The sequence below is a fragment of the Apus apus genome, chromosome 11, assembly GCF_020740795.1.
Source record: "Apus apus isolate bApuApu2 chromosome 11, bApuApu2.pri.cur, whole genome shotgun sequence".
Taxonomy (NCBI): Eukaryota; Metazoa; Chordata; class Aves; order Apodiformes; family Apodidae; genus Apus; species Apus apus.
This window is the reverse complement of record NC_067292.1, coordinates 15,686,667-15,707,670: the sequence shown is the minus strand read 5'-3', so window position 1 is coordinate 15,707,670 and position 21,004 is coordinate 15,686,667. Positions and strand designations below refer to the sequence as shown.

The 21,004-nt window shown below is 41.1% G+C and overlaps 1 protein-coding gene across 3 annotated transcripts; it reads left to right on the top strand.

Moving 5' to 3' along the window:
- Window positions 1–107: 107 nt before the first annotated feature.
- On the top strand, window positions 108–14,648 carry AKTIP (AKT interacting protein). 3 transcript variants are annotated; one of them, XM_051629649.1, is made up of 10 exons: window positions 108–178; window positions 4,503–4,614; window positions 6,002–6,207; window positions 8,128–8,192; window positions 8,306–8,406; window positions 9,748–9,836; window positions 9,913–10,011; window positions 10,227–10,334; window positions 11,014–11,074; window positions 13,722–14,648. In XM_051629649.1, exons 2-10 carry the CDS (start codon window positions 4,573–4,575, stop codon window positions 13,830–13,832), a joined length of 882 nt encoding a protein of 293 aa, XP_051485609.1. In that variant the 5' UTR covers window positions 108–178; window positions 4,503–4,572; the 3' UTR covers window positions 13,833–14,648. The 3 variants fall into 3 exon arrangements, with proteins under 3 accessions (XP_051485609.1, XP_051485608.1, XP_051485606.1); XM_051629648.1 differs by lacking the exon at window positions 108–178 and adding an exon at window positions 202–271 and having other exon boundaries at window positions 13,725–14,648; XM_051629646.1 differs by lacking the exon at window positions 108–178 and adding an exon at window positions 202–271.
- The last annotated feature ends 6,356 nt before the right edge of the window (window positions 14,649–21,004 follow it).

The following is a 21,004-nucleotide window of genomic DNA, read 5'->3' as shown; positions in this document are numbered from 1 at the left end:
GCGCCGCAGCCCCCTCAGGTGCGTCACGGCGGCCCCGCGGCGGCCGCTCCCCCCGCGCCCTGACAGGAGCTGCCTCGTCCTTGCTGCGGTCCCGGGGATTGGCGGGCGGGTCCCGCCGTCCCGCCCCGCCGGGCCCTCCCGGAAGGACCGGACGGCGATTGGGCGAGGAGGAGGCCAGGTCCGGATGTGCGGGGCCGAGGGGCGGGCAGTCCATGGGGCAGCGGCGGCGGGGCCTGGGCCGCGCGGGGAGCCGAGCGGGCAGCCTGGGCGGGTGAGCAGCGACGCGGGGTGCGGGGGCAGCGCAGCGGTGGCCCGGCCGCCCGGGGCCGCTGCCTCGGGCCTGGTGGTGGCGGGGAGGCCGTCCCTGCGGCGGCGGGAGGGAGGCGGCAGCCCCGGCCGCGCTGAGGGGCTGGCACCTGTCGCCGCCAGGGGCTGGGCCGGTCCCCGCGCTGCCCTCTGAGGCGCTGTGTCCTCCGCTTGGCGCCGGCCCGTCCAGCCCCGTCCCTCCGGAGGGAACCGGCCCGCGCCAGGGCCCTGGGGCGGCTGCCAGCGCGGCTGGGCCCGGCCCGGCCCGCCTGCCCCGCGCCCTTCCCGCTGGCACGGCTCTGCAGGGCCGGGCACGGCCGGGGCCGCGGCGCGGAGCACCTCGGGGGCTGGCAAGGCGGGCTCCGCGCTTCGCAGAACTGTTTGTTTTTGTTTCTTTCTTCCTGTGGCCTCAGCTGACAGCCCCCCCGGAAACCCTGCTGCGCAGTGAAACTTGGCAGGTCGTCCCCAGGTGTCTTTGGAACTGTTATCCGTTGTATAAGGGCTGGCTTCGTTGGCGTAGATTATGATTTCCTGGAGAAGTGTGTTGGAGGATTGAAGTCACAGCAGCAGGTGTTGGTGTAGAAGGTGTAATCCTCCTGTGGAGGAAGAGCTGGCGAACAGGCTTGACTGGACAGCGTTCCTGTGCATTGCCAGCATTCCTTCAGTGCTCCCTTGTTGTCCAGTAGGTTAAGGTGTGGGCCGGGGAAGGTCCCAAGATCAGGAGTAGGTGTGCTGAAAGTTTTGGTGTAAACTGGCAGTTACCACTGCTGGACAAATGTGTAATAGTGTTGTGATCAACATGTATGATTCATCTCTTGTGCTCTGTCTAATCAGCCCTGTTTATTCTGAGGTGCAGGAGCAGTGCCTTTCCCTTTTACATAGGGAATAAAGTGCATAAATATATAAACATATATATAGATTATATTATTGTACTTCTTTTTCTTCTTGAGGAATCGTTTCTGTTTCCAGAAAATGTCTAGAAAAGTGCTCTGTTCCAGGCAAATGAAGTTTTGGTCGAATTGGTTTAGCGTTGCATTTAATCTAATGACTTTGCTGTTTAAAGGGGGAAAATATGATGTAATTTCACAGTCTATGTAAAAAATGTAAGTAATATTTAATGATGATATAGTTTTATTGAGCAGCATGCTATGAAGCTGCTTCTTAGATGAGGCACTGAGTGGTGACAATATGAAAGGAGACATGGTGGTAAACTTTAATTATTTATTCCTTTTTCATTAAATGAGATGAGGGCATTTGGTTTCTTTGTGAAGTTGGTGGCTTCAGTAGTTCCAGCACTGTAAGCTGCTGTAATGGTAGGTACCTTGGAGCAGACATTGCAGCCCCGTGTAAGACTGAGTGACTTAACTGCCGAGAAATTCCACTTAATGCTGTTTGGACTTGGCTCTCCTTCTTTGCTGCAGACTTTCTGCATAGTGAGGAGTAGGATAAGCAGTGTCACTTAAATGTCCTGTTATTTGATTATTATTATTATTATTAATATATTTAAGTTATTCTTGTGATTCATGTGGGGAACTAAATTGTGAGGTGAAGGCACTAGCTCTTGCAGTTAAGTTTCCTGTACTGAAGTTACTCTCCACTCCCATGTAGCATACCTAGAAGGAGTGAGTGTGATTTGAAATAAACTCTGAAACGCCTTGAAAGGCTTATAAAATTAGCCCTCTTTGGGAAGCTGGTTCTCTGAGGTTATTGGTTCTCCATCATAAATAGCATTTTAACGGGTGAATGAGACTGGAGATGGCTTAACAATAAGTTTAGGTCAGCACTGTGTATCGCTCGTTACTGGCAGGCAACCAGGTAAAAGATCTCTGTGCTGGAGAATCTCTGGAAGTTATTCTATAGTTTAACTAGAGCTAAAATAATGTTTAGTTTGGAGATATAAACTGCTCTTAATAGCCTGTAGATAGATCTCTCTATAATGAAAAGCTTTTCAACAAACCTGGAAGTGTGCTGAGATGCATAGCTACTTTCTGAAAAATAGTCAGTGACTGAGCTCTATTTAGGACCAATTACTGAGCTTCTAGATTAATTCCTTGTTTCACAGGTAACAGGTTGGGTTTTGTTTTACATGCATGCCTCATTTTTTTGTCCTATCTTTAGTTCTGGAATAACGCAATTTATGCTATCTAGTCTTAAAAAAAACACTAGCTGAAAACAAACAAAGTAAACAATCCCACCCAAACCCCATAATCTCACTGTTCTCTCATGTCAGAGCTGTAGCACTCAGGTGTTCTTTGTGCGTCAGTTCCTCCTCCCTCTGTTTACACTGAAGTTTCTGGAGGAAATGTCTTCTACCTTTCTAGCCTGGTGTCTTGCTGTGTTACTTGGTCTGGCTGAGTTTCATAGAAGAGAAAAGGCCGATGGCATAGCCCTTTGACTTGGCCCTGCTTTCCAGACAGGAGATGGGGAAAAGTGAAAACATCTTCTCACTGCTGCCACAGGGCATGCCCCAGTGCAGGAGCCATGTTTTGACTTTCTGTTTTCAGTGGCTCAGGATGGTGCAAGACTCTCTGGCTGTTGTAGAGGAAAAATATCTGGAGGAGCTATGTGTTCTGGAATGTTTGTGATGATTTAGGGTGGGGAAAATTATTAATTTTCATCACTTTTCTAAATAGTGCTAGCATTTTTTGAATGCTTGGCAAGTTGTGCAACTTTATATTAAATAAATTACCTCAAAGCCTTAGTTAATGTAGCTAGGAATCATGAACTGGGGAAGGTAAGGGAAACAAGGAAAACTGGAGCGAAAAAGGAAGAGTGGAGGAAATAGGCTGTGCCAGACAAAGGGTACTGTGGATGAGAATTTTTGCACAAACAATAGCAAGACAAAAACACAAACAAAAATCAAGGGTCACACACAGTAGGTGGCACACTGAAACTCCCAGTACTGCAGAAGTCCTTGTTATTGAACTGTTGGTCTAAAGAGCGCTAAGCCTTGGTGCTCATAATGAAGCCTTTGAATAAGCTACAGAAAAATGTTGGTGTTCTGTGGCTTTGTCTGTTTCTGGTGGTGTTCCAATGCAGATGAAAACAAAATGACACATACGTGATGCAAACTCAAAGGGAGGATCATCTCTTTCACTAGGAGTGGCAGAGATTTTTTTCATGCTGAAGCCCTTCAGAAACACGCAAAGTCAGCAGTGTGTGCAAGGGGCAGCACTGAACCACGCTGCAAGAGTGAGCCATGCTGTACTGTCCACTGCTGGACTTGAATGGTGCAGTGATAACCTTTTAGTACTTGTTTGTGTAGATGATATATCTTGGCTGTTCTGAGCCAATAGATGGTCTTTTTTTTTTCCAGTTGGCAAGACAAAATACAACACAGAATTACAGAATTATTGAGGCTGAAAAAGACCTCTGAGATCATCAAGTCCAACCTATGACCTAACACCACCACATTGGCTTGATCATGGCACTAAGTGCCACATCCAGTCTTTCCTTAAACTTCTTCAGGGATGGTGACTCTGTAACTTCCCTGGGCAGTCCGTTCCAATATCTAATCACCCTTTCCATAAGAAAGTGCTTCCTGATATCCAACCTAAACCTCCCCTGATGCAGCTTCAGGCCGTGCCTTCTCGTCTTCTCACTAGTTGCCTGGAAGAAGAGCCTGACCCCCACCTGACTACAGCTTTCCTTCAGGTAGTTGTAGGGAGTGATAAGGTCCCCTCTGAGTCTCCTCCAGACTAAACAACCCCAGCTCCTTCAGCTTCTCCTTGTAAGACTTTCCCTGTAGTCCCTTCCCCAGCCTTGTTGCTCTCCTCTGGACCTGCTCCAGCACCTCAATATCTTTCTTGAAGTGAGGGGCCCAGAACTGTACACAGTCCTCAAGGTGAGGCCTCACCAGTGCCAAGTACAGGTGGAGAATTACATCCCTAGTCCTTCTGGCCACACTGTTCCTGATACAAGCATGGATGCCATTGGCAGAATCTAGAGTGCCTTTCTGCACAAAGAAGGCAGGGATTGACATGTAAAAAGTATTTGATAGACACCTATGTTATTGTCCTCAAGTCTAACATACAGCAGAATTTTGGCAGTTCTCACTGTTGTCAGTCTTAACTGTAAAAAGGTTTCTGCTGAAGTTACAGGAATGTAAAGCTGGCTGAAAAACTAGATCTGAATCCTGTTTATACATTGAGTCCTGTTTATCTGTTAGAATGCATATTCATTCTGTGTATTTTTAGGGTACCAGAGAGGCTTGACGACACTCTGAAGACATTGAAAAGTTGCAGTCCTTTATTTGGAAAACACGTTATGAACCCTTTCTGGAGCATGTCTACAAGTTCTGTGCGCAAGGTATTTAATGACTAGATGCCATGAGGTGTTAACTTTTATTGAGGGGTGGTAGCAGTTCTGGAAAAAACATCAGACAACCTGCAAGTACAGTTGGTGTCTTTGTTCTATCCTGAAGATCGTGATAATCTAGAATAGAAGTATGAGCTAGCTTTGAGCTGTTTTAACTGGAATGTGCCTGTGGATGGAGCCTACTCCAGAATTTGTTGATTTTTCTTACCTAAAGTACCTTTCAGTAGGAAAGATGAAACAAACTTGTTCAAATGGTTGAAATACTTGTTTCTTAGGATACTTGTTTATTGTCATATAGAGACCTTAGTCAGGGATTGTGTGTGCAGTGAATGTTGACAAAACCACGCCTCTGTAATGTGTATAAAAGCATGTTAGTTGTAGGGTTCATCACTTCAGGGGTGTTCAGTGCTTGGGCAAATTATATAACTTCGTTGGTGATGCTTTTGACATAGGTATTGTTAGTAGTCCAAGTCTCACATGCGTTGAAACACTAGCCTGAATCATGCCTTTAGTCACCACAACTAGCCTAATCACAAGTCTGTAGCCTTGCAGGTTGGTTTTGGCAATCTGTAGAACGATTCTTGAGGTCTGTAAATGGTACAGTCTGATGTACTACAATTGTTACATTACTAATGTAAATCTGGTTTAAAACTATAGTATTTTACAATGTACAGTGTTTTAAAACCAGTGTTTAGCAGTGACCAATTAAGTAGGTAAGTTTTTGTTGTTGTTTCTTTTTAACTAGAAGACAGCATAGACATAAAAATGTTGCTATAGCAAACCTTTTTTAAACTAGCTTGATGTCACTGTCAAATGGTGATTTTCCCCCAGAGGCAATGGGCTATGTGATCAGTTCCAAGTGGGATGTTTGTGTCTTAAGCACAGGCAGGAAGTGAAATGCATGAGATTTTCTGTACACAGTTCTTATTTCATCTCAGCTTTGCTACACTACTTTTAAAGACTCTTTGATATTTAGAACACCAGGATGCTTGTCAGTGGAAATTATTTATCTTGATGCACTGTTTGCTAGAAATAGATTGACTTCTAAGCTGATGTTACATACTGTCTGGTTCTAGTTTCTTAATAAATGTAAGCTTCCTTAAGCATTTCTCCTAATCTGCATATTTCCTATCTAGCTTTGATTACTTTTGTATTTGTAGGCTAGATTTAACTGAATAAAAGTCTATTTAAAAAAAAAACCCAGAGACACTGCCCTCCCCACCCCCCCAAGCAATAGAGCTCTGGAACTCAATATATGTTTCGTTGGCCAAACTTGTCGTTAGCAAGGTTGGGTTTAAACCTGTGTTAAGATATGTTTATATGTTAAATGTTTGTGAAGTATGGCCTGTAATCTCATGGTAGTCTTTTAATCTATCAGAGACCTGACACTGAAGAGAAAACTTTGAGTGGAGAGCTGCGAACCAGTCCTCTACGAGCCTCTACAAAGAAACAGTTGCCTTCTATTCCAAAGAATGCTGTGCCAATAACCAAGCCTGCTTCTCCTGCCACGTCATCCCAGTCAACAAATGGGACACATGCTTCTTATGGGCCTTTTTATTTGGAGTATTCTCTCCTTGCAGAATTGTAGGTTTTAACTTATTTTGTCTTTTTTAGGTCACTGGGCTTGTGCTACAGTGGGAAGAAAAAAAGTGTAGAGATCTAGTTTGTGCATTTTTCCTTTGCCTTAGTCCTTAAAGAAGACAGTAGGACTTAAAGTTCCACCAAATTCTTTTTCTGGAGCAGCAATCTCAGTCTCTTGAGGTAGCAGGGGAGAAGAAAATGAAGTTTAAGGGATGTGTTTCAATGTGATTCTCTGAATTATTCTATTTCTCGTTTTTTTAAGTAAAGCATTTTGGATTCATGCATCATGACAAGCTATTCTAATAGATTTTTGGTTAGAAATACCAAATTTTTGAAACAAGTATTAAAATAGAAGTAAGCAGATGTCTAGTGGGAAGATGGTTATGAACGTATGGTGCTGTCTAATGAAGTAAGGATGTTGGAGCTTCCTTCAGTTGTTACATGGAAAACTTGATATGTCTTACTAGAGGGAGATTTAGGAAGGCTATATTCTTTCCTGCCTTTTAGTGATATTTAACAGGAAATTTAGGAGGGAGGAGTTGGTGTGATTTAAATAAGCTTGCTTTGGTTCAGTTGCATTTGATCCAATCCAGTGATAGACTACTGTGGGACATACAAAACTCTGTCTGCACAACTTTCCAGTTATATACAGTTACATAAACTGTTTTGTGCTACAGAGCTGAAGGAACTTCCTCTGTTACAGACATACTGGATTCTCAAGTATGTAGTGCCTCTTGGAAAGAAATCCTGCAAGTCCTTATGCAACACTAAGTCTCAGTTCTTGCATTTAACTATTAAATTGAAAGTGAGAACTCTCAAAACATTAATCTTTTTTTTCAGGGAACTGACCCTGTCTTTTTAATTCAAGAAAGTTGGTTTGGTTTTTTTAGTGCTATGTATTGGTGTCACAATGCAAACTCCTCTAGCTTAATAAATTTATATTTTGCAGTTCATAAGTGGAGGACTATGTTAATGTTTTGCTTTAAGATCAGTGTTTGTGTAAGCATGTGGAATTCAATTTATGGGCCAAGTAACTGGAAAAACTAAAATTAATAGTGTGTTTTAACATCTGTAGTGTTCATTTGAATCTGCATACCATACAACTTGGTTAAGCTTACTAGGAACTTTTTGTGTTCATTGATTTGAAAAAATAATAAAAATAGCACATTTTTACAAAAGGTAAAGAGAGAGATAGAAGCCTTTCCTAATGGATTAGTCATTGATGATGGAAGGTCATGAGTGGTTTGTTGTCATAAGAAGTGAAATAGCAAATAAGTGCAAGGTTGGAAAAATTACTTGGTCAATCCTGTTAATGAGTTTTGTAGAACCACTTGATCCAGATCTCTAATATACCCTGCGCCTTGCCTGTCTTTTTTTAATCTCTGTTACTTTGTTTTGTTAATTGCCAGGGTGATTTCTGTTTTACCTGCAGCTTAGTCTTATCTAGAACTGAATAACCTGCTTTTTTAAAGTGGAAGTTTAAGCCTTGGGTCACATTTCAGAATTAAGTACAATTGACTGCAAATCTGCATTTTAAATTACTTAATTGCATTTATTTTTTTTTTCTTTAAAACTGAGGGTTTGGTAGAAAAATAGACATTTCATTACTGACATGCATTAAATGCATCTCCTGGGAGATGAGTTTATTTCTAGTTGTCTACTTAAAAGTTTCATCAGGAGAAATAGTGTTGCCTCTTAGTAACTTTTTAAGTGGAGGGGTAGGAAAGCAAGAGAGAAATAATATGGTTTCAGTCATTTTCTGTCACCTCCTTCTGTGAGGAGTCTGCCCTTGGGAACTGAGTGTATGTTTGTGGAAGAAGTCCCTGGTTGACCTATTGGCATGAAGTTCTGGTTTGTTGTTGTCAGTTTGCTGTAGTTTCAGTGCAGTCATGGAGCTATTCTAAATGCTGATTCTAATTGCAGTACCTTGGTTGTAAAGCAGAAACTGCCAGGTGTCTACGTGCAGCCATCTTACCGATCAGCATTAAGTAAGTTTAAACTTCACTTTTTAGTTTGTGTGTGTGTATATACATATATATATATATGCTTGTGGTTTGTTTTTTTTTAATTCTCTAACTCAAGCAAATTTTCTCGCCTGCAGTGTGGTTTGGTGTAATATTCATAAGACATGGGCTCTACCAGGATGGTGTGTTTAAGTTTACTGTGTATATTCCTGATAATTACCCAGATGGAGACTGCCCGGTAAGTGGTTGTGTATGTCTTGGTTTTTTCTTGGTTTTTGGTGTTTTAAGTATGACATTTTGTTAAAGTTAATATACCCATTAGCTTCACATTTCCTTGAACTAGTTTTATTCAGTTGGCTGAGCTCATTTTTGATGTCTTGTACATATTTCCTAACATCTGTGGGAGAATCATGTTACTCTGATTACTGAGGCTGGTGTAGAGTGAATTTCATGAGGTTAAATAAGATTATTAGGTAATCAGCCAGTTCTTTACCTCAACTCGTGGTCTGTTGCTTCCTTGGCAAGGAAGTTAACTTGAAAAACTTCAAGTATTATCCAAGTATCCAAGTTCTCAGTATTGATAAAATGGAATATAAAATCCAGGCACCTCTGCTGTGCTTGCTGTACTACTGCAGGATTTCTTGCCTCTCTCTACTAAATTCCATTGAAACGAAGAACTGAAAGAGCTTGAGGAGGAAGCTGCTGAAACAAAGGAAGAAGGAGATAGATAATATGGTGTTACCTTCCATCTCTGTTCTTTCCTTTTCTCTTTAGGAGAGAGTATCCAAGTTATTACAATAATTAAAATAGAATAAAACCTTGTGGAACTCTTACTCTCCAGAGCAGAGCATCTGGCCCTCTGAGCCAGATTTCTTTCAGAGGAAGATTAGGAGGCAGGTATCTAACTTCTGTAGCTGAGGACAAGTTGTTATGTCAGGAAGCTGTCTGCTTGGTGTCAAGTTTCTTTGAAAAGCTATTGTCTTGAAAAGGACAGAACTGGTAGGAAACAGTTTCTTTCAAAGATTAGTACCTTTAGTACCTCTCATACACACATTGTTCTGTATGAACAATGTTCTATATGTGCCAGCATAGGGCTTTATAACCTTCCTGTTGAAACTCAAGTTTTCTTTTGGAAGAATGCACGAACACCAGAGGAAACTACCTGTACAGACACTGTGGTGTCACTGCACAGTTTACTTTAAAAAGTGTAGGATTAAAAAAAAATATTGATTGTAGCTTAAGTATGTAAAAAGCTCTAAGTCATAAGTAGCTAAACCAGAAAAACCCCTTTAATCTGATCTTATCTGATATTATTACCTGTGTTGGCACTAGTGCTTGTGCAGTTAGCTGGATTAATTTCCTGATTTGGTGATAAGCATGGGAGAGAGGACAGGACCCTGCATGTAACATGACTGTGCTGGGTTACAGTTTCACAGTTGGTATAGATCAATTCAGGTTGCTGTCTTTTAATATAGTAACAATTAATTAGTATTTGGAAGCAACCTCTGACTGACCTTCACCCCGTGGTTTTACCATTAGGATTGAAGTTGTCATAATGAATTTCTGTTTTCTAACGCAGCGCTTGGTTTTTGATCTGCCTGTCTTCCATCCGCTAGTAGATCCCTTATCTGGTGAACTGGATGTGAAAAGAGCATTTGCCAAATGGAGGTTAGTTGGTAACATGTTGATGTATAATCTGAAAGAATTTTTTGTTCCTTTCTTCATGGTGTTTTGTTCTTTTTAGGCGAAATCATAATCACATATGGCAAATATTAATGTATGCTCGCAGAGTCTTCTACAAGATTGATACAACTAGTCCTCTGAACCCTGAGGCTGCAGTCCTGTGAGTATATTCCATGCATACAGCCATGGTTTCTTCAGAGATTTGTGCATAGACTTGCAGAAATGAGATTTGTAAAAGTGTTTATCAGGTCATGGTCTCTACCTCCAGAGTTGGTTGCATTAGGAACTAAAGTTGAGTCTTGGCCAAGTCTATGCTGGTAGAGCAAACGTGTTCCTCCTTGCAATTGCTTAACATTATTTACGTCTCTTTTACAGGTATGAAAAAGATATTCAGCTGTTCAAAAGTAAAGTGGTAGACAGTGTGAAACTATGCAGCAGTCATTTGTTTGATCAGCCTAAAATAGAGGATCCCTATGCAATCATGTAAGTACCTTAAGCACAGTCACCATGTCCTAGGGTTTCAAGAGCAAGTTTTGGTATAGTTGTTGATTAAAAGTTCTCTGCCAGGTTGAGTGACCTGTTTTTTCTGACATTTACAGCAATACTTATATAGAAATTTTCTTCTGTTTGCAGTCAGTATTGACTGAATCTTAAATGTAATCAGACACTTATGTTTACTGTTTTGTAACTAAAAAACAAGACTTAAAAAAATCTCAACAAACCCCAAAACAAACAAAAGCCACAAAAGACCCCACCCTCCCTCAAGTTATAACCATGGCAGGAGATAACCATGGAGTAAATACTGCTTTCAGACTTTCCTGAACTCAATTTGCATGACTGTAGCATTGGTTATACTTGTAAAATACTTTTAAGTTTGATTGCGTGGGGGATGGAACAGTCAGCTCCATAATGAATGAGTAGTATTTCATGTAGCCACTGCTGAATTGCCAGCTCTCATTGCAAAAAAAGACCCAAAACCTAAATATCAAAAAGATCCATGACAATGTGAATTTAGTTCTTAACTGTTTATTTTAACACTGAGAAGTGAGACTTGTAGTTTACTTGAAATTCAGCTAAACCAAGGAAAATTGCTGCTGTCTGCTCTGTCCTTGCTGTAGTTTGCAAAAATGCAAAGTAAGAGAGAACTATACTTTCTCCATAGTTTTTCTCCATGGAATCCAGCGATACATGATGAAGCTAGAGAGAAGATGTTGACTCAGAAGGTATGTGCAAAGCCCAGATTCTCACTGTAGAGAGAGTTTATTGCCTGATAAGGGAAGAAGGGTTCTCTGTCACTTCGTGATGAACATGTACTAGACAGACCTTATTTCACCCCTCTTCTGGATCAGCAGGCATGCTGAAACTGATTTGTCTCCTAACTAAGCAGTTATGTCACTGTTCTTACTTCAGTGTGTTAAGCAATTAATCATCTAGCCAGCTAGAAAGCTCTGTTAGTACAATTGTTGGCACACTTGGCAGGTCTTTTTGTTCAGGGTTGGAAGCAGGGAGGAAGAAGCGGAAAGAAGAGATTTGCTGACTGCCTATTAGCTTGTCCTGCACTTGTCTTGGCCATTACCACTTGTGCATAACCTGGCAGTCCCCAGCTTCTTTGTTCTCTTCTGTTGAAAGATCTTTCATTACTGAATCAAAGTTTCAGGGCTTTCTCCTCATTCCAAACTTTTTGACGCAGAACAAGCATGGTACCTTAATCGAAGAGTACTTAGAGTTACTTCTATCACAAACCACTCTTACTGATACAACAAGAATGTGTTGGTTCATACAGCTTTCACTTGAGCAGCACCTTTGATTTTGGAGATAGGGGGTTTGGTTTTGTGGTTTGGCTTTTTAAAAATTTCTTTATACTTGACAAGAGTTGGTGCACAGTGATTCTGAGTCTGCACTTGAGTGATGTGACAAGTCAATCCGCTTGCAGTGCCTAGGGATTCTGAAATGGTGGCTGGTATCTTTGCTGGACTAGCAAGGAAATGCATTCTGAATATTTTAGCTACCAACTTGGGCTCCTTGCACTAGAGCTGTGGTGTGGTTTGCTGCTTTTTTTTGTAATTAAAAAAAATAATATCAGTCCAAACTTCATCCTTCCTTGCTGTGCTGCAAGCTTTTAACTCATGTTTTTGCATGTCTTCTGATATGAATGAGATTTTTTACACTGATCTTAATACAATACATTGCCTGTAAGCTCTCTGTAGCCATGTTCCCAGCTGCCAGAGTCACAGCAAGTCTTGAGGTGAGGTGGCCTTTCTCCAGCCTTAGAACAAATTAAAGCATTTGGATCATATTCTGACTCCTTGATGTTCTTATAAAAACTTACGAACTACCTTTGACTCTTTTTTTCCCCTTCTCCTTCTTTGTTCTAAATCAAAGATCTGAAGAGAGAGAAAAGGTTGAGATGCTTGAAATGGAAGGGATATGGTTGTTTCAGAGACTGATAGCAAACAATGGCCTTTCTTTTGTCCTTTTTATTTGGAGATACGTGCTTATTTATTTCCAAGTAAAAACTAACATCCTCAGTGGCTGGTGCATGTAGAGTACTTCAGTTGCTTGATAGCAGGAATGGCCAGACTTCTGTGTCATAGGAGATTTGTTCCAAAATGTCAGTGTGACTGAGAATGTTCTTTTTCTTCTCTGTAAAAGGAAGTTCCCTAATCCTCTGTCCTGTCTTTCCCTTTGTCTGCAACCCTGGTTCCTTGTTTATTACCTATGTAATTCCTGTGGGTTGGGGAAAAAACAAAGCCATTCTAGAACTGTATCCTAGGAAGGATTGTGATGTCCTGGTTCCCTGCTGAGCACGTGGCTCTGGCTAGACACTGTGTGCAGCAAGTGACAGTCAGGTGCTCCTCTGCCAGAACTGATCCTTCTTGTTCACTGTTGTCTGATGTGCTATGGCAATTCTGTCACAAACATAGGGAGGGGCAGAAGAGGCGCAGGTTCAGTTTTCTTGCTGATTTAATTTTCTCTGTCAGGCGAAAGGCTTCCCATAGTATGGCAAGTCTACTCACATAATTACCACTTTCTAGAACTTGATGTGTCATTCCAGGTTTCATGTAGTTGGCATACAGGTGATCTGATGAGCCAATGGCACTGTGGAGGCAGGGCTAGTTTCTGGTATGCAAAAAACCTACGAGCTGTTCTGTTTCTCTGACCTGAAAGAGTAGGTATCTACTAGTCATCTTAAACTATGTTAAGCCTACAGATGCTTGAAGTTGTATCTTTCTCCTTTAACTTGAAGTTCTTTTTGTTTTGTCTTCTAAATGTCAGTAGTCAGTCTCAAATGTTTATTGCCTTGTGTTGATGGAATATTTACTTACCAAGCATTTAATCATGATAAATACTCAGGGAGGAAGAGTACCATCCTTGGAAAGCACTAAGAAACTCCATCATATAGCAAAGGTATCAGTTGCTACTTTGCCATGTTAATTTGTGTTCAGAAGCCTCCACAATATGCCCAGCAGATGCTTCAGGTACAATGTCAGGTTAATGACAGAAATGTTTTGGTTTGGATTGATGCTTCTTTCTGTAGAACCAAGAAATTTGGCAAGTAGCTGTTCAGTGATGCTGGGCCATGGTCCTCAAGGAAAAGGTGCTATGCAGAGTGTCTTAATGTTTATGCTGTGATAGGGTAGCAGTATATGAACCAAGTCATGAAAACTCCTGTAATGTCAGGGTAGTTCTACAGATGCCACACACATTCACAAAAATTAAACCAATGACCATTTTACTATTCCTCTTTGAGGAGAGGAAACAATGCTGGCCTCTTTCATGCTTGTATTTGTTTAAGGTAAAATGGATGGAGAGGGACTTTAAAGGGTTTGAGATATCTAATAATTCTGACTTCAACTTTTTTGTACCTAGAAGAAGTCAGAAGATCAGCACTGCAAAAGCACACATGTTTCTGGCCTGTCGTGGGTAAAGCCTGGCTCAGTGCAGCCTTTCAGCAAAGATGAGAAGACAACGCCTACTTAGCTCTTCTGGAGGATGGTGCACAAAACACTTTCTGTGGTGGAGGGAATGTAATGAAGGGAGAAACAGCAAAGCAGCAGTTTCCTTCTTGACTATGGATTAGAAAAAAACAAATGGTAGCAGTGACTCCAGTAAACCTGTTCAATGGATTACTGACTCTTAATGTTTTACATATGCATTAGGTTTTAAAGGCTTGCCTGGAGTTTGGACATCTCTCTTGAATACTGCAGTACTTCTACCTGAAGACTGTTTAGGGTGGGTAATTCCTCAGGGCTCTGAAATGCCTGGAGGTTTTGGGTTGGTTTTTAAGCTTTTTTTTTTCCCTCCAGGAACAGCAATTAAAAAAAAATAAATCTTTAATTACTGGCAGAAATATTAGCATTGGAAATATGATGCCAGAGGTAAGCTGTGTTCATGTAAACTAATATAGCAGAGTTAAACACTATATTTAATGGTTTTAAATACTTTTGGTTTCTATTGTAAATATATTAGGAATTGAAATTGTAAATAGACAGTTCATTGACTCCATTTAGCACTTTCCAGAGGTAAAGCTGGGGATGATGGATGATGTATTATTGATTTGTAAATGGATATTGTCACTAAAGCGCACATTAGTCTGACAGGATGAAAACAGAATGTCAGGCTTGTTAGACTCTTACTGCATAAACACTAAAATCAAAGTTTTTAATGGTGGTGTCTTGACCTAATAAAAATCTTAGAGGATTTTAGATTCCCTAGATGTCTAGGGGAATTACTTAGGACAGCTTGACTAATGTGTGTTAATAGTGACATCTTAAAATAAAGAGAAACCATGATCTAGCTTTTGTCCCTCTGTTTGTCTGTGCTGTAGACATTTAGCAAAGATTGGAACTGGAATGGGAGCACCTGGCTACATATGTGCTGGCCTGCATATGTGTTCAGGATGCTAACGGGATAGCAGGATATTATGTACTGAAGAGATTGCTTGAATAGTTTTGTTCTATGTACAGGAAACCCTTTCTAAAGCATGTGTGAGTTTTTAGGACAGAATCACTTTTCACAAGTCTTCCTAATGTCAAAGCCTAGCATAATGCCTTATTCTTGCCTAACAGGATTTTTCTATCAACACTTTTACAGCTGGTCTGCTTTTAGTTTGGCTCCTCATACCTGTACTGATGGCATTCATGCAAACCCTGTCGTACAGTAACAAGTAATAGTGACTTAATATATTAATGTCATGTGGTGTTTGGGGAGGGTGAGGAGCAGTGTGGTATGTGTTTTGGGTTTTGTGTGCTTTTTTTTGTTTTTATCTGGCAAGCTAAATCCACTTGTCATATAACATCCTTTCCTTGTTCCCTTTGATAACTTCTTAGCTCTTAAGGAAATAGACAAAGATTTCACAAGAAATATGCTATCATATGCCAAGTTATTAATTTCATGTACTGTTAAGGATTACTTAAATGTTTTCTATGCAGCACTTAACATTTTGTAAATTAAGTACTTAGTCTGTTTTAGGTAATGTTAATCTTCTGCATGTTGTTGCTTTGAAACTTTTAAAGCTTCTGCCTTGGAGATGAAGCAGTTTCCTGGGGCTGCCTGAAGTGTCTCTAGTACTGCTGGAATTTCTCTTTAGACAGAAGACTGCAGAGGGTATGTGGAGAGCAAGGATCCTGTGAGACAGAGAAGGAAGGGCATCCGAAGGTGCTTTTCTTGGGGCTACTCTTTCCTCTTCAACTCTCCTCAACTTAGAAAGAGTCTGCTACAGGACCTAGGTTTTTGTCTAAATGCTAAAATGGTCTTTCTAAGCCTTAGTATGTTCATTTATACTAAGTATAATAAGAGAAATATAGTTTAGAGTGACTCCTTCCTAAACAAATAAAAGGTTAAAGTAAGAGGAATTCTAAGCCTTAAGTTACCAAGCAGTTGCTTCTGAACAAGGTATTTGCAGCTGAACTGTTGCCTTCATCTCCCTGGGTGCTCTTGTTAACTCTGTATGTGAGGTATGAGTCTGTGTAAACGGAAGGCCCTGGCAGGCTCTGGCCATGTGATTGGCCAGCTCATCTGCTGGTACAGTAGATATAAACATATTTGATGGCTTTAAAGGCACTGGGTTTTTAAATGTAAACAGTTTTGGGAGTAGTGGTTGAGTGCAGATCTTTCAAAGGGATGTTTTTTGCCAAGGTTGAGTCAAATCACGGGGTGAGATGATTGTATTAGGCAATTAACTCAGTAAACTCAGTTTCTACTATCTTCAACATAAATCTCTCTCCTGTAGCTCAGAGCTGAATCCATCTTCATTATGAGGCTGAGAATATGATATGTTGAGGCAGTGGTATTGAAAAATGGGAATCTAGAGCAAAACTGCAGTTTTTAGTGGCTCTCTGAAGATTGTTGCTGATATGCCTTCAGACAATTGTGAAGTCATTACAGGAATAATCATGTGTATTTCCACTTAGACCAGTATTGCCACATCATTCCTAGGGAAGCTCATCACCAATAATCTAGTGCTTTGATATAATGGTAACTAGAGTAAAGCCAACAGATTTGGTGTAGGATATTTTGCTGTTCGAGTCTTGAAATGGTGGATGCTGTTAGGAGAAGCACCATGTCTGTTTCTACAGCAAAACTGGAAACTATTGCCAGCAAGATAACACCAAACAAATATTGCCTTCCTGCTGGTAGTGGTGGCTTGTTGGAGCAGAATATTCAACTCCAAACCTTAAAATAAACCTATGCAAAATAATGGTTTTGAGATTTTTGTGGTGGTTGGTTTCTTCTTTAGCTCCTATTCCTTGGGAAGGAAAAAGTGGGAGAAGGCTTAGGACTTTCAAGAACTTTGCAAAATTCTGGATTGGCACTTTGGTTTGTGTACCCTTTCCTATAGCAGGAACATTCGACCTCTTTATTTAAAGATGGTTTCTCTAACGTTTTTGCATTCTGCATCTTGCATGCTGGCAGATAGCTGTAACACTTTCATATTTTTTCCATGTGTCAGTAGAGAAAAGAAGAAAAAACCTGTGGGTCTTGGAAGAAGACAGTGATTGTCTCTGCTGTTCTGTTGTCAGTTCTGAGATGACATGTGCAGAAGGACTTTCTGTCCTTCCCTCTATTCCTTAGCCACTGTGGGAAAGCAAAAGGAAGCAGAAGCTTTCTGGAGTAGTTGCTTAATGCCACAGTTGCTGCTTGAACAGCCAGTGAGTAACAGTGCTAGGGAGCTTGAGGGGGGATGTGTATGTGTGCATGTGGGCTTGCTCCTGGTGAGCAAAGGAGCAAACAGCTCTTCTCTGCTCTGGTCTTTGAGATTCAATGATATTTAGGAAACTACTGCCAATGTAAAATAGGGGTTTGAAACTTCTGAAAAAAGTCTTTTGAAAAAATAATGTAATTCTTGCCCTGTATTGCCAGCCATGGAAGCTGTCTGGAGGGAGGTGCTGTGTGCTGGGCAGCTCTGCCCCCCACAGGGGCAATGGGTGCCCAAGGGATATGTCAGGTGTGTGTTGGCAGCATCTGCGGCATCTCCTGGGCCACTGTGGCCACGTGCAGCTCCATGGACCTCACACAGCTCTGCAGAGAGTTCCTGCCTTCATTTCCCACCATGGACATGGTTGCTTCTCCCTGGGATCTTTGATGAAGGGATCAATGACCATGGAAAAGGGTGAGTGATCTTGCTGCTCATCTTGATCCCTCCTTTGAGAGGGAGGGAGTAACCAGAGGCTGTAGTTGGGAGAGCTGGTGTTTTGCTCAGCCTTCCTCCCCTTGTCCCAGAAAAAAAGCCTGTAGGTAGTGCAGGATAGGGCTGTAACAGTAGCTCTAGTGTTGAAATTGAGTTGTTTTCTGCTTTGAGTACTTCTGAAATACTCAGTAGAAGCAAAGGCTGCTGAACTGCCTTGTGGTAGAAGCAAGAGTGTGAGTGCTTGTGCACACAGACCAGGGTTGCTTTTTTCAGGTTTTTTTCCAGCTTTACAGACCTGAAGGCAGTGCACATGAGGAATGGCCTTTCTCTGTGTAGCTTGGGCAGGAGTTCAGCTCTTCTCTCACTCTTGTTTAGATCCCTCCAATTGTTTTAAGATATCCCCATATCTCAATTAAGGCTGTGCCTTGCAGTTTGTGTCGTAAGGAATGGTGTGTGGAGGAAGTAGCTCACATCCAGCTTGCTCCTTCCCCAGCACTTTTATGCCCATAGGAAGGGTTGATATGTGTCACATCATACAGAGGAGCACTTGCAGCAGCCACAGGTGATGGATGTTTCATGTTTGAACTATTTCTGGGTGTATGGGGTGGCTGACAACTGCTTGACAACTACCTTAGTGTGTGAAAAATGTTTCTTTTGTTGCTCTCTTAACATTTTCCAAATTCTCACACAGCTGATTTTTCAATTTATTATTATTATTATTTTTTAAATCATAATGTTTCTGGCTTTTGTTATTTGCATTCTAGAGAACGGATTTCTGATAATCCCAAATATGCATTTGTTCAGTTTCACTCCACCCTCCATGTCCTGTGCCACTAGTCATTAACCTTTCTAACAAATACATGGTTTCCAGTCAAACATGACCCTGCTATTGAGCAGCTTGCTTTCAGAGGTCTTTTTGTCCTAGGGAACTCTGTAGGCTGGGGTGCAGTATTGTTGAAGTGGGCTTTAATATGGTGTTTGGCTTGTAAAAACTGGTGAGAGCAACATCTAGTTTCCTTGTAAACCAGGACAATGGAAAAAGAGGTGGGTCTGTGTCACTACCTTGGTCAGCTTTCTCTTCTGTGTGGCATGGATGCCCCTGCTAGCCTGTGCATTTCAGACATGTGGCAGGCTGTGAGGAATTGCGGGTGCCTTGGAATTATCAAATGCCTGTTCAGAGTTTGCAATACAAAACTAAGTGGAGGAGCTGATCTGAAAGCTGAGCTGTATTTCTGGCAAAGGGGCAATGGTTTTTTTCAAGGAAAGCATGGGGGAAAAGTTTTTGAGGTCTAGTGCAGTGACCTGGATTGTAGCTACTGAAGACTGTGAACATGATTTCTGTTGCTGCTGTTACTTCTCTTACACTTACATTGTAAAGGTAGAAAATGAAATGTAAATGCTTCAGGTTTAGTATTAGAAAAGTTGAATGCAAGGCCTGTTGTTGTGAAGCAGGAAATGGGCAGAGCCTTGTGACTGAGCATGGTGAACCAGCTGGGCAGGGAGACAGACCAAGCATGGTGAATGGGAATGTGACAGATCCTCTTTATTTTTATGTTTATTTGGAAGGCTTTGTAATAAATCACTGACTTGCAAATTTCCTAAGCCACTTAGGTAACGGGCTTGCATAGAAGTTTAATCCCTTCTGATCTTGGGATGCTCTTTCATCCCAGCTGCAGCAGGGTAGACACAGGACTTAATTCCTACTGCTGCACAAAGCAGAAGAGCAACTGTATCCCCACAGTCACTGATGGTGTTGGGGGGGGGGGAGAGTTAAATCCGGGCAAATCCTGGTGGTAACTGTTACCTCATGTCATTGCACAGATGTGGCTGCTCTTTTATTTTTCTGATTATTACAGGGGTTTAGAAAGCACCACAGTTAAAGGTCAGTAAAACCAATGACAAGGGAGAAGCATAGAGTGATGTAGTAAAAATGATGGTTATTTGAGTAAGTTCTGTTTTCTCTCTGAGCTGTTATGTACCTCTGTAGGTCTGGTGAGTGGGCTGGATTGCTCTAAGCTAAATCCAGGTTAATAGTGGTTTGCTGAAAATAATTTTAATCATCTGAATAATTTTTATTTTTTCTTTTTAGGTTGAGAAAGGGGAGAGAACAGGAACTATGTCTTCTATAGTCAGCTTTGGTGTTCCAGAAGTGAGGTAGGTGAATGAGTACTGAAATGATACCACTGAAATCAAGTCCTTTTTCCTGAATTCAGCTGTTCCTAGCACAGGTATGTCATTTAACGAAAACTTAAGTGCCTTCCAATGCTTTGATAAAGTGGCATCTTTTTAATATAATCTTTGTAGTTCTGAACTCTGTAAAGAATATTTCAGAAAGAGAAATAGAAGATATGCTGAAACAGTTATGTTTGCAGTTGGACTAGATGATTGTTGTAGGTCCCTTCCTACTGAACAATTCTGGTCTACTAAGTCTTGGAACAGATGTTTTGAAGATACTTGAGGGTTTGTTGTGGGTTTTTTTAAATCATGTTTACTTACTAGTTTTCCCTCTCCCCCCTTTGGAACACCTCCAAGTAGCTTTTTTAGCATTTATTTCAAAGCACAAACTACAAATATATCTGCTCCTTTATACATATTCTGTCACTTGTATCTTGCAGTCTACAGGATGTTTAATGAATATACACATATTAGTCTATTGATTACAAAAACTATTGCAACTCCTCAGAGTGTAGGAGAATGCAATTTATTGAGGGTATTGGCCTTTTTGCATGTCTTGTTTTGCTGATTAATTTGCATAGCTTCCTTCAATATTTATTATTTATAAGAAACAGAACCTACATCAAAATATTGAAGGAAGCTGTTAAAATCAACCGTGATGATCTCCAGATCAGCATAGTAAAAGTTGTTAATGTTATTTCTAAGAATTGGAATCTTCTGGAATGTAAAAAAAACAAAAACAAAATAAATCCATTTCCCCTGAATTTGACTCCGTGATTTTGATATCATCCCTAAATCACCATTTCAAATAAGGCTTTGATTAGAGAGTGTTTTTTTGTCTCCACATTCCTGTTGTAGGATGCTAGTGGTGGCATTTTTAGGGCTTTTAGAGTAAAAATATTTGTAGTTTCAGAAATAACATAATGCATGAAAGATGTTGCTATTTACAACTGAGAGTTACTAAACAACTTCATTAATTCTTAGAAATGCCACTAATGTAGTTCAAACATGAGTACATAGCCTAATACCTGTGAAAATAATTCTGCTTTCATTGGAGTAAAATGTGAGATCTTGCATTAGAAACTCCTGCAAGGCAGCCTGACCAGCTTTCTTTTATTCCAGGGTCCTCTTCTGCACGAGGAGGAGCAGCTGGGCCTGGCAGGAGCCCCCAGTGAGGCAGCCTCTGCTGTGCCAAGTCCTGACAAGAGCAACAGGAGGAAACACGCCTGGATCGGACCTCATCTCTGAACTGGGACAAGAGTAAAGCCCTTTCCATGCTGAGTGACAAGTAAGTGCCATTATTGTATTATCTTTAAACCATTACTTGCAGTGTTCGACTGATTCTTGC

What these genes read in the sequence shown, in the direction of transcription:
- AKTIP (XM_051629646.1), top strand. Translation starts at nt 213, where the DNA reads ATGGGGCAGCGGCGGCGGGGCCTGGGCCGCGCGGGGAGCCGAGCGGGC. An exon ending in CGAGCGGGCAGCCTGGGCGG is followed by an intron (nt 272 to 4,502) that starts GTGAGCAGCGAC and finishes GTGTATTTTTAG; the next exon opens with GGTACCAGAGAGGCTTGACG. An exon ending in TATTCTCTCCTTGCAGAATT is followed by an intron (nt 6,208 to 8,127) that starts GTAGGTTTTAAC and finishes TTCTAATTGCAG; the next exon opens with TACCTTGGTTGTAAAGCAGA.